General features: G+C 45.5%; 2 protein-coding genes across 2 annotated transcripts in view; one reads left to right on the top strand and one right to left on the bottom strand.

The window, feature by feature from the left end:
• Positions 1 to 4,963, bottom strand: part of ACOX3 (acyl-CoA oxidase 3, pristanoyl) — a 62,983-nt gene extending 58,020 nt beyond the window's left edge. The window contains exons 1-4 of the mRNA XM_072126144.1: positions 4,815 to 4,963; positions 2,604 to 2,763; positions 2,126 to 2,359; positions 99 to 173 (exon numbers count right to left, since the gene is read on the bottom strand). Of these exons, the coding sequence (XP_071982245.1) occupies positions 99 to 173; positions 2,126 to 2,359; positions 2,604 to 2,756 (462 nt within the window). The 5' untranslated portion in view covers positions 2,757 to 2,763; positions 4,815 to 4,963. The remainder of the gene's footprint in view (positions 1 to 98; positions 174 to 2,125; positions 2,360 to 2,603; positions 2,764 to 4,814) is intronic.
• Positions 4,964 to 6,792: 1,829 nt separating this feature from the next.
• The window catches only part of TRMT44 (tRNA methyltransferase 44 homolog), a 29,566-nt gene continuing 23,945 nt past the window's right edge, over positions 6,793 to 12,413 (top strand). The window contains exons 1-3 of the mRNA XM_072126145.1: positions 6,793 to 7,181; positions 8,278 to 8,395; positions 12,168 to 12,387. Coding sequence (XP_071982246.1) covers positions 6,866 to 7,181; positions 8,278 to 8,395; positions 12,168 to 12,387 — 654 coding nt within the window. The 5' untranslated portion in view covers positions 6,793 to 6,865. The remainder of the gene's footprint in view (positions 7,182 to 8,277; positions 8,396 to 12,167; positions 12,388 to 12,413) is intronic.

Consider the following 12,413-nt stretch of genomic DNA (forward strand, 5'->3'; position numbering starts at 1 on the left):
TTGCAATCTGTGGGGGTCTCAGATCCCAGACCCCCACTGATCAGCAAGTTAGGCCCTATCCTGTGCAAGTGATTGTAATCCCCTATGATGGACCTTACCTCCATGTTACGGGTCTGGTTCAGGAACGTCTGGTGTCTCTCAGAACCCGCGTTTCCTACAGCTCCGGCAAAGACCTGGGAGATGGAAAGAACAGAACTGTGGTGACCCAATGGACCTGCATAGTTAGCAATACACCTGAAAGACTCTACAGGGTTATGATGGGGAGGAACATGATAACTATATTCCAGGCCCAGTCGATTTATACAGGGGCGAGGACATCACATCAGCCCTTCGGAATACTAGAGTTTATGTCTCAGTATTGGGTTCTGACTTGTGTATCTTCTTTTGCCAATTTATAAGTCTCCATTATGTGCAGGGGAAGCATAATAATTTCTAGTGCATAGTCCAGATGACACCAAAATCCATCCTGATAAATCAGGGACATTACTCATAGATCCAGGCACCGTGACTGTGGTCATCTTCTTATATTTGTTATCCATGGCCTCTTTCCTTCTAAAATCAACTTTTAAAATTAAGCTAATGAGCATGAAGGTCTCAGGGGCGTTACCAGTGCCCCTCTGTGCTGCAGTGTAACTGGCTGTTACAATGAGCGGAATATGTATCACCCTACCCCTGCTCTATTCCTCCTCCCTCTGTCTGTGTAATCTAGCAGCAGCAGGAAGGGCAAGGGGAGGGGAGACCTGCACTGCTCATTGTAACAGCCTGTGACACTACAGCACAGAGGGGCTTTGGTAACACCCCTAAAGCCTTTTAGGCTCATTTGCATAATTGGCAAGCTCTGTGCAGCGCTGCATAATCTGTGTGCGCTATATAAATAAAGCAATTATTATTACTGTTACAAAAGTTGATATGTAATAATCTTCTTATATTTGATATCCACAGACTCCATCCTTCCAAAATCAACTTTTGAATTATGCTAATTAGTCAGAAGGGCATTAGGAGCCCCTTCATGCTGCAGATTAACAAGGCTGTTACATTATGTAATGAACACTTTCCCTCCTTTCCGCTGTGTGCTGAACCTTCCTGTGCTGCTGTGACATTATATCAGGCAGAGGGAGGGGGAAGAAAGTGCCGAACAGGAGTAGAGGGGGGGACAGTGTAACAGCCCGTGATGCTGCACAAAGTTTCTAAAATGACATTTAATACCCTACTTAATGGACTAGTAGTTAAATGGGTGACAGGTTCCTCTTAATAAAGAGGAACCTCTATGCTTTTTACTAAATACTATGCTCCCCCTTCTTCTATTACAACAATGTCCTTGTTAAAAATTTCCTTCCAATATTGGCTGCTATGCACATTGATACAGCACCATATTAGAGGGGTTGCCCACTTTTCAGTAAATCTGTATAATGAGTCATGTCTCTGTATGTACATGTACCTGTGTCTTTGGCTCCTTTAATATCTTCAGCCTTACCCTGTTCTCCCCATGCTGCCCTCTCCATATATACACAGCTTCCTCTCTCTCACTTCTCTAGGCCATCCTCATGGTCTCTCCCACTGTATCTTTCTTCTCACAGTCTGTCCTTACTGACAGTGACAGGAAGAAGGGAGGAAGCAGGATGAGTCATAACTCTCCTGCTATAGCTCCTCCTATTTATCCGTGCTCAGAGATGTAAACAAAGATCCACGGAGAGTCTGCACACAGTGAAAGATACAGTGAGAGACGCCATAACGACAACCTAGAGCAGTGAGAGAGGGCAGCATGGTGAGACCAGGGAAAGGACTGCTGAATCACTTGATGAACATGCAGGGATTATTATTAAGGCAGTAAAGGCACATGGGAACTTATGTAAAAGAGTGACCAACCCCTTTATTAGACAACAAACAAAGTCTATGCAGTCTGATCCTGTAGTCATATTCCCACCAGTGTACCGTTCTTTTTAACATATAGTTTGTATATTAGGAGGGATAGAACTGCAGGATCAGACTCAATCAGGTTTGTTTGTTGTCTGTTACCATGGAAAGACATAGGTCTGCAAATACAAATTGGAAGATAAACAGGGGAAATAGAAAATTGGCAGCAGATGTGGACATCGGTAGTCGGTGAAAAAACGCTTAGACTTACCTGTGTATCTAGGAAGAATTTGGCGGCCAGCGACCAGTCGTACATGCCCAGGCAGTTGATAAGGACCAGTAATTTCTGAGGTTTTTCCATGGTTGCCTCGAAAGTCAGGAAGTCGTATTCGAAAATCTTCTTGCACCTCAGAAAGGTCAATTGTCTGTACTTCTCCAGAGGCAGATCCTCCCCGGGTTGGCGGTAGAAAAGGGGGTCATTCTCTAGTGTGGAGAAAATCTTGTTCTGAGGATAGAAAAAAAAAAAAAAAACTTGGGTAGTCCATTGTGAAATGTCAAAAACCTTCACCATATCTCAACTTTTTGGGTCCCCAAGTACAATATAACAGATAAAGGGAGGTATTGTGATAGCGATATACAATACTGTACTGAAAAACTACAACTCCCAATATGTTCTAACAGCATGCAGATCCCAGTGCATGATGGGAAATCAAAGTTCTGAAATCTCCACTCGACTAAATGTGCCAAACCTTAAAAGCAACAATGTCTTCATCTTCCAAAAACAGCACCATGTCTTTCCAATTGAAGGAGGCCCTTCTGCGGTAATCAGTAAGCGGTCCATGGGGTAAATCGGGGAGCAGTGCATCTTGGGAAGCGGCTTCTGAATGCTTGGAGGTGATCATTTTAAATCTGCAAAACAATATTATGTCATAGAGTGAAGAGAGAGACCGAAAATCTTCTGCCACTGCACCTATGTCTAGTGACAGTAATCCAGGGATCATGATCAATCAGCAGCCTCAGCAGTCACACATCCAGCTCCTGTCCACACTATTTGGGTGAAGCAATTATGTGACTGTCAACACTCGGGGACACAACACAAAAAAACAAGGAGCTCGGATAAACCCCTTTAAAGGGTTTACACAAAGTCTCACAGAACAGGTGACACGTCTGATGGATGGTGGAGGCAGGGGAGAACCAAGCCTTTCTGCTGCCCAAGGTGAGCCACAGAGAGACGCGCCCCCTCCATATATGAAATATATCAGGGACCAGATGTGTCAGGACCAGGTCCATCATATTGGTTTAGTGTGAAAATAAAGCAATGCATAATAGATACAGCGTGCCACTATATAGTATAAAATGCATACAGCGTGCCACCATGTAGTATAAATGCATACAGCGTGCCACCATGTAGTATAAAATGTATTCAGCGTATCGCCATGTAGTATAAAATGCATACAGCGTGCCGCCATGTAGTATAAAATGTATTCAGCGTATCGCCATGTAATGTAAAATGCATACAGCGTGCCGCCATGTAGTATAAAATGTATAAAGCGTGCCGCCATGTAGTATAAAATGCATAAAGCATGCCGCCACGTAGTATAAAATGCATAAAGCGTGCCGCCATGTAGTATAAAATAGATACAGCATACCGCCATGTAGAATAAAATGCATACAGCGTGCCGCCATGTAGTGTAAAATGCAAACAGCGTGCCGCCATGTAGTGTAAAATGCAAACAGCGTGCCGCCATGTAGTGTAAAATGCAAACAGCGTGCCGCCATGTAGTGTAAAATGCAAACAGCGTGCCGCCATGTAGTGTAAAATGCAAACAGCGTGCCGCCATGTAGTGTAAAATAGATACAGCGTGCCGCCATGTAGTATAAAATGCATACAGCGTGCCACCATGTAGTATGAAATGCATACAGCGTGCCACTATATAGTATAAAATGCATACAGCGTGCCACCATGTAGTATAAAATGCATACAACGTGCCGCCATGTAGTATAAAATGCCTACAGCATGCCACCATGTAGTATGAAATGCATACAGCTTGCCGGCATGTAGTATAAAATGCATACAGCCTGCCGCCATGTAGTATAAAATGCATACAGCGTGCCGGCATGTAGTATAAAATGCATACAACGTACCGCCATGTAGTATAAATAGATACGGCGTGTCGCCATGTAGGGTTGGTACTTCAATACCAGGTTTTTGTTACTTGGAATGACTTCCACAGACCCTACAGACATCGGGTAGGGAATGCTTTTGAGAGATGTGTCGGGTTAGCGCAGAGCAGGGACCATGTCATAAGGGAGAAATCACCATTTGTCCATATATGTCTACCTCTCCATGGGCTTACCAGACACAAGGCCTCTATTTAATTCAATTAAATAAATTTTGCCCAGCCCGGGTGCATGTGGCGGGCAGGAGCATGTGCCGGACAAGGGAATGTCCCGGCGGGCGGGAGCATGGGCCAGCGATGCTGCCCCCTCGTCCAGCAGGAGGCGCGCTGCCTAAGGTGAGATTCTCAACTTGCCTCATGGCAGGTGCGCCCCTGAGTGGAGGTGTCAACAGAGCCCCTCCATGTCTCACCCTCCCCATCTGCTCCTGCTCGACACTCCCCCCTCCCTCTTCTTGATGTAATATCACAGCAGCACAGAAAGTTGATTTTAGGATAAAGGAAGCCATGGATAACATATAAGAAGATACCACAGTCCCGGTGCCTGGATCTATGAGTAATGTCCCTGGTTTATCAGGATGGATTTTCATGGTAGATTTCCTTTAACTTGGTTATATTTTGTTACATTATTAGACAAATATCTGCTCTTATCCCATCTGAATTAATTTACAGATTCAACAGATGCAAAATCCACCCCTTTTAGACTTATGGGACTAATGTGCCCTATGCGGATATACCCTTAAAGGCATCACATCTCTCTACTACACACAGCGGTATACTTACAGGAGTATACAGGAGGACTCGTCTCCAGCAGTGTAGTCACAGATCACTACCCGGCACAATGATATTTACTGACCCTGCAGGTAATGATAAGATGTCTGGACTTGGACCTCTCCTGTGCGGTGGGATTAAAGTCCTCCTCTGTCTCGTCCTCTTGTACCTTGGGCTGTGACGCTCTCGTAGAAAGGTACACAGTCGGCATAGTGGCTGCCATCCAACTGGGTGACCTGGTAAATCCTACATTTGTCATCTGCTACATTGGAGGAAGATAGGAGTCTGAATGTCCAGGTGGTCAAACATGCTCCCTATTATTACAGTGGTCGGACCCCTACAATCACCTCCAGATGCCTGGGTTCCCGTTTTTGTGATTGGTGGGTGTCCAGGCAGTTGGACCTGCACTACTCAGCTTTTAATTTCAAAGCCGGTACAACCCCTTTAACAGATGTTAGTTCTCTGTCCAGGACTATCTTTGTAGCGTCTCCTTCTCCGGAGGTCCTGTGCTGTGCTGCATTACACGGATGTGAATGGGCATTGTGTAATACACATCTTCCCCTGCGGAGGCGCTGTAGGAAAACAGAACACTTACCAGCAGGTTACCCCACAGATTACACTGGATTATTTAGGATCCCAGTAGGACACTTTGAGATTTGCTCTTGCTCTATTCAGTTTAGGCCAATTGGCCAATCATAATTGCTCAATTTCAATTTAACAGATTTGCCAATCTGGCAATATGTCCGGGTCAGGCGGCTGAACCCGAGCATCAGGTCTGCTCATCTCTATTAAGGAGTTTGTCCAAATTGAAGAACCCCTTTTATTACTTACAGGAGATCCTTGAATCACCTCTGAGTTACAGACCGGCAAACCCACCTGGGGGGATAAAACTTTATCACTTAGTACAGAACTGGCGCAAATTATCCATATGTCCTCTTTAAACGCAAAAAAAGTTATGTTTTTCAGGATTGTAGCTTCTCCAAGTGCACTGGGGCTCTGTCCTACCACTGCTGTGCCCTTAGTGCTTTGCATTTAGTTGCACTAAAGCTCCACTCTGAGTGACTGTGGTATTTGACTACAGCCTGCTACAGCTTTTACTCAGAGCAGAGAAAAGGGTCTGTTGAGCATATCAATGTTGAGAGATAAGAGTACAGCAGTGTGAGGACACACCCCCAGTGCTCTTGAAGGGTGGATTCCCATGTGGCGCATATGCGTTTAATATAAACCCCCTCCCGCTTGCATTTTGGATGTGTTTAAAAACGCAACAAAAACGCCACATGGGAATCATTCTGGAGAAGCTACAATCCTGTAATATAAATGCATTTTTCACAGTCCTGCTGTTACTAACATCATACACACAGATATGATTACACAGATCTCCATAGAGAATCAGTGCACCCTCACATAACCTACCTCAGCTGCTGCTATGTATCTCCAGATTGTACAGATGGATACACAATGACAGCCTGATACTGGACCTAGTTCCTAGTTCTAGCACAGCTCCTGTATAGGAAGGGGAAGTCTCTTCTGCCATATTTCTTTTGGGCAGGATCCCCGAACTTAAATTCCCAACTTAATAGATATTTGTGTTGTCGTGTAACTACGATAGATATTACTCAAGCAAGTTAAAGAAGCAAAAATTCGAGTCCCGCTTAATATGGTACAATTCATACAATCCGAATCAGACCATTTGCCCTTAACCAAGATGGCCGCCGCCTATCCCCTGGTAATAAACACTTCATCATCGTGCGCTCCAGATTCTATTCAATCTATTGATGCTGCCAGTAAGCAAGATGGCCGCTGTTAGTTGCCCGGCAGACGTCATCAGTATAACAAGCTCATGTAAATATTTACGCGTGGGTAAAAAACAGGAAAAAGTGGTCGTTGTTACCGTACTGAATATTAAAGGTCGCCGCCATTTTTATGAAGACCTATAGTATAATGAAAAAGTAGGAAATGGTCTCCAGTAAAATGGCCGCTGTTACGGAGACAAAATAGTTTGACAGCCGTGTTGGTGACGTGTTTTCCGAGCTCCTCTGTGTATACCCACGTTGTAGCTGGAGATGCCGGAGCTGGGGAGGACTTGTGTGCGGGATCCCGGCTCTGTGCTGCCCGCAGGCTTCTGGGCAGCGGTAACGGTGTGGGAGGAGAAGCCGCAGGTTGTGAATAAGAGGCTATGCGGCTCCTGTGTGGAGCACAACTGGGATCAGGCTGCTGTTCACACCCTGCTGTCAGGACTGAGCTGTCCGGGAGGTGATGAGGAGGTGCTGGCCCATATCAGGGGGTACCAGGAGAGCGATGTCATAGTGAGGACTGTCATCCCCAAGGCAAATCCGCACTACGGGTGCACCGAGCCCCGGAGAGAGATTATCATACGAGGTGACGACCGACTCCTCACAATCACGGTTCCATCCGATCTGATCGCCACATCCCCTGTTTTCCCCCTGTCTGATGGCCATGAACCCTACTCCCCCGATCTGATCAACACACATCCCCCCGGCTGATCCCCAAACTACCCCCTGTCTCATTACCACGGCCCACATTCCCCTCCCTTTTCCATCTGATCGCCACAGCCCCCGTTTCCCTCCTAATTTGAGTTGCCACGGCCCCCGTTCCCCTGTCCACTTGATTTGCCACGGCCCCCTTTCCCGTCCCCTCTGTTTGATGGCCACGTATGCACCTCCTGGTCTGAACGTTGAAGCCCCCCCCCATGTGCCATGGAGGTAGGCTGGAACTGGATAGTTATCTGCAGATCGTATTTCCAACTTTAGAAAAAACACAAAAAACCTAGACATACTCATCCTTGCTCCTCTTGATGTTGATTCGGCGCTGTCCGTCGTTAGTCTTGACAACTCGGGATCACCTAGAAAGGAAAATGGACGGGCTGTTAATTATGCATGCGAGCACAAGGTGACGTCATGTGAGAGGCAGGAATAATTAGCAGCCCTGAGCTCTGGACATCTTGTCCCCATGCTCCGGGCTGCTAATTATAAGTTTCCTTTCTAAATGATCCCTGCGTCTCGAGACTAATGATGGACAGCCCCGGGATCAAGATAAAGAGGAGCGGAGGTGAGTATTTCTAAGTTGTTGTTTTTTTTTTGGTTGATTTCCATTAAACTTTATCAATCTATGAGATCACAGAACCACAAGCCGGCAACGACCTGAAAGATGCGATTCTTATCTTTAATGTGACACCGTGGGGGGATTTTCCTGATGCGCCCACGTATGATATAAAACCCAACCTTCCATCCAAACCCTCCGACCATCAGTACTGGGTACAAGCTGTGATAAATCTCACCCATGTTTTTAGATGGGGGGCATCTGAAGTGACCCTCCCTCTGCAGTCTCTAAACATGTGGGGTCTGGTAGTCTCATTGGGTAAAGGCTGGTGACGGGTTCTCTTTAAGCCTGACTGTTGTGTCTCCATACTCATGGCAGATAAGTCACGTTAGATATTTTCTTCCACCCCTTCTAGATGTCTCCAGTAACGTTGTGACATTCGTGCCCCTGGAGGGAGGGAGCGGGGGACACTTCCAGGTCAAGGAAAACAACATTTATCAAATCCGTCTCTCTGCTGTCGTGGATGATGAATGGTGAGAGTTTTCTGCAGCGCATACATTAGCATTAAGCCGGGTGTCTGGGAGATGATGCATGGAGCCGGTGACCGCCGGCCTCTCTTGTCTTCGCTGCCCCCAGCACCCGCTTCCCTCCGGTCATGTGATTTTTGTTTTTATTTATGTGTTCTGTTTATGGATCAATGAAATGTGAGTGCGCTGTATGGGGCTCCGGACTGTGTATACACTTCACGTTTCCCAGCAATCTCTCATTTTAACCCCTTCCCGCCAATGCCCTTTTTTCCGTTTTGGTTTTACATATATTTTGTTCAAAATCCAGAACTTACTTTTATTTTTCCATGTATGGAGCTGTGCGAGGACTTGTTTGGTGCATAACCAATTGCACTTCCTGGTGTCAGTATTTTCTATTCCATGCAATGTACTGGGAAGCTGGAAAGAATAAAAAATTCAGCAAAATTGACATAATAACAAATTTGCGCCATTTTCAGTCGGTTGCCATGACAGCCTCGGGTATTTGGCAGACCTGAGGCTGCATGGTCTCAGAAGATTTGTTACAATGAGCAATGATATTGTGCAGGTATGCCATACACTGCAATACAGTAGTACTGCAGTATATGGAAGGAACGATTTCTTACCCTAGAGCAGTGGTGGCGAACCTATGGCACGCGTGCCAGAGAGTCCTCTATATGGGCACCCTTGCCATCACCCCAGGGTAGAGATTGCAAGACAGGACTAAAGGCCTCTTGCAGTCCCAGGCAGCCCAGGACCCCAGAAGGAAGCTACAATGATGATCCAAACTTCTTCTCCTTCTTTCTACTGTATTGGTGTCCTCAGGTGCCTATACAATTTAATCCTGTGACAGAGCAGGGGGTAATAAGTTACTGCTTAAATTGTCACATTGGCACTTTGTGAAAAATACGCAGGTTTTGGTTGTAGTTTGGGCACTGGGTGTCTAAAAGGTTTGCCCTCACTGCCCTAGAGGGTCTAAGAAATAGTAAAAAAATGTTTCAAAAAAGTTTCAAAAATAATTTAAAAAAAGTAAAAAACTTAAAAGTTCAAATATTCCCCCTTTCCCTAGAACTGATATAAAACATAATAAACAGTAAAAATCACAGACAACTTAGGTATCGCTGCGTCCCAAAATGCCCAATCTATCAAAATATAAACACGGTTATTGCCGGGGGTAAACCACGTAACGGAAAATAGCGCCCAAATGTCTAAAACGCAACTTACACCATTTTACATCACATAAAAATGACAGACAGGCCTCAAAATGGTAGCAATGAAAACGTCGGCTCATTTCGCAAAAAAAATTACCCCTCCACCACGTCCGTACACCAAAGTATGAAAAAGTTATTCGCGTCAGATGATGGTGAAGATTGTTTTTTCTTTTTCGGAACTTTTGAAAATTAAAACGCAATAAAATCTGTGTAAATTTGGTATCACCGCAATCGTACTGAACCAATAATAAAGTAGACGTGTTATTTGGAGGGTGCGGTCACACGTCGCGTTTAACGCATGCGTTTAAAAAACGCATTGGAATAGCTGAAGAGTGATTTGTCTAATTAAACACCTCTTAACACTTGTGTTTACAAAACGCATGCGTTAACCACGATGTTAACAACCGCATGCGTTAACCGCGATGTTAACGCATGCGTTAACAATGTGTTAATGGTTGTGTTTTGTAAACACAGGTGTTAGCAGCTGTTTAATTAGGCAAATCACTCTCCAGCTATTGCAATGCGTTTTTAAACGCATGCATTAAACGCGACGTGTGACCGCACCCGGAGTGAAAAGTCGTAAAAACTGAGCCCACAAGAACGTGACACGAAAGTTTTTTTTTTTTTTCAAATTTTTCCACATTTGGAATTTTTTTCCAGCTTCCCAGTACACGGCATGGAATAATAAACAATGTGACGGAGAAGTAATATTTGTCACGCACAAAGTAAGCCCTCACACAGCTCGGTACACGGAAAATGAAAAAGTTATGGATTTTTGAAGACGGAGAGCAAGAAATGAGCGGAAAAAAAAATCCTGCGTCCTTAAAGAGGACCTGTCACCCATAATTTCGGCACTAGGAGCTTCTTACTAAAGTAAGCAGCTCCTAGTGCATAAACATACGCCGCAGTGTTAGAAGGATAGCGTTACCGGAAACCTCCAATAACGCTATCTAACACTGCGGCGGAGTACAATGTAAACGCCGGACCCCTCGTCAAGCGGTCCAATGTATTCATGAGGGGGCGGGGTTGGGGCGGTGACTGCCCATGACGCTCGGCAGTCACCGCTGGCCTATGGAGTGAGCGGGGCGGTCCGGGGAAAAGGCAGCACCTCGGACCACCCCCTCATGAATACATTGGACCGCTCTGCGAGGGGTCCGGCGTTTACATTGTACTCCGCCGCAGTGTTAGATAGCGTTATCGGAGGTTTCAGGTAACGCTATTCTTCTAACACTGCGGCGTTTGTTTAAGCACTAGGAGCTGCTTACTTTAGTAAGCAGTTTTGAGGGTTCTTGCTCGCAAGAGCTTACGGTCTGTGAGGTGCAAGTAATCTCTGCGCGGCCGGGTGGTTGGAGCGCTGCTGAGCAGGGAAATCGGGAAGGTGACGCAGTCCTAGATCTTTTACTGTGTGAATTTTTTTTCCTAATCCCAGACCAATAAGATTAGAAAAACACGGAAACAGCGCCATTCCTCTCCGCAGGTTGTGTCTGGTACTGCAGGGAAATGAATAGAATGGAGCTGCATTGCCCCCCACTCCTGGGTGTTTCGGGGACAATATGTATTGTTGCTTAGTGATTTTGGAATAGCAATGATTACATGGAGAAAAAAAATGTTAAAAATGAGTTTTTTTCTATATGTGGGAATGGGATGTCCCCTATAGCCATTGTGCAGGCTAGCCCTCGCCATCATCCCTCCGCAGATTTCGGAGCTTTGTTCCTCGCTGCCAGGATGATACATTGGGAAATTTATCTCCCGCATTCGTTTGCACTCTTCTCTAATCAGGTTTTTCTTTGATTTGTTAAAATGTAAATGAAATCTCCGTGTTCTTCCGTTCCGGCGCTCACATTGTATTTTTTTTCTCTTTTCTCTTTGTTCTCTGTAGACGGCAATATGTAGCGACAACGCCACCATCTATAATTCCCTGTATGTCCCCCGTTATTTACAGGGGCGCTGAGTAATTTGTTGTGTTGTTTTACCTTTCTGAATTCCAATAGCAGGTTCGACCATACAGAGCTGCAGGCAATGTTGTCCCTGGAGCTCTGTATATGCATTGTGTGTATTTTTAGTAGCAGCAGGACTGTGAAATATGCATTTATATACCAGGTTTTGCACGGAGTGTCCTCACCCTGCTGCCGATTCGTGCTGTGTACTGTGGAAGGTGTATGGTGCACATCCTCCATTCTTTAGTGTGTAAAGTTTGATGCCGGGGCCCATGACACTGTGGGCCCCATAGCAGTTGCAATGGCTGCTACCGCTGTCATTATGCCCCTGTATACGTGTATAGTACAAGGGTACTGACAGGGTGTAGAGAAGTATTCGGCCCTCTACGTGTTGCATTCCGATACTGATTGGGGGTGTTAACTCTTTCACTGCCACTGGCAAAGCTCCTGGCGGCAGTGACCCAGGACGTGTGCTCGCCGTGTGTATAACACACACATTACAGAACACATGAGGTAAAGTGGGCAACCCCTTTAAGTTATGAAAATAAGTGTGTTTTCACGTTTAAATAAAAGTAGAGCTTTTTGGACTAATCAGGTTTTTCAGAATTAAAATTCTCCCTTTTTTTTTTCCAGGTCACTCTCTCTGCACACAGTATACGCAGAAAGCTGGGAATCGGATGGCGTTATATACCCTAAAATCTCCTGGATGACAAATGAGCTGCTCTCTCGCCTGGCAAAGTGGTCCACGGAGGACAAGAAGAGCGACTTTAAGAGCACCCTATCGCTCATCGCTGTGGATAAATATAGCAAGCTGTACCAGAGCCTGAAGGAGAAGTACAAAGATATGGTGAAGGTATCCGCCGCGCTCATCCATCACCG

Source organism: Engystomops pustulosus, chromosome 1 (genome assembly GCF_040894005.1).
Source record: "Engystomops pustulosus chromosome 1, aEngPut4.maternal, whole genome shotgun sequence".
NCBI classification, from domain to species: Eukaryota; Metazoa; Chordata; class Amphibia; order Anura; family Leptodactylidae; genus Engystomops; species Engystomops pustulosus.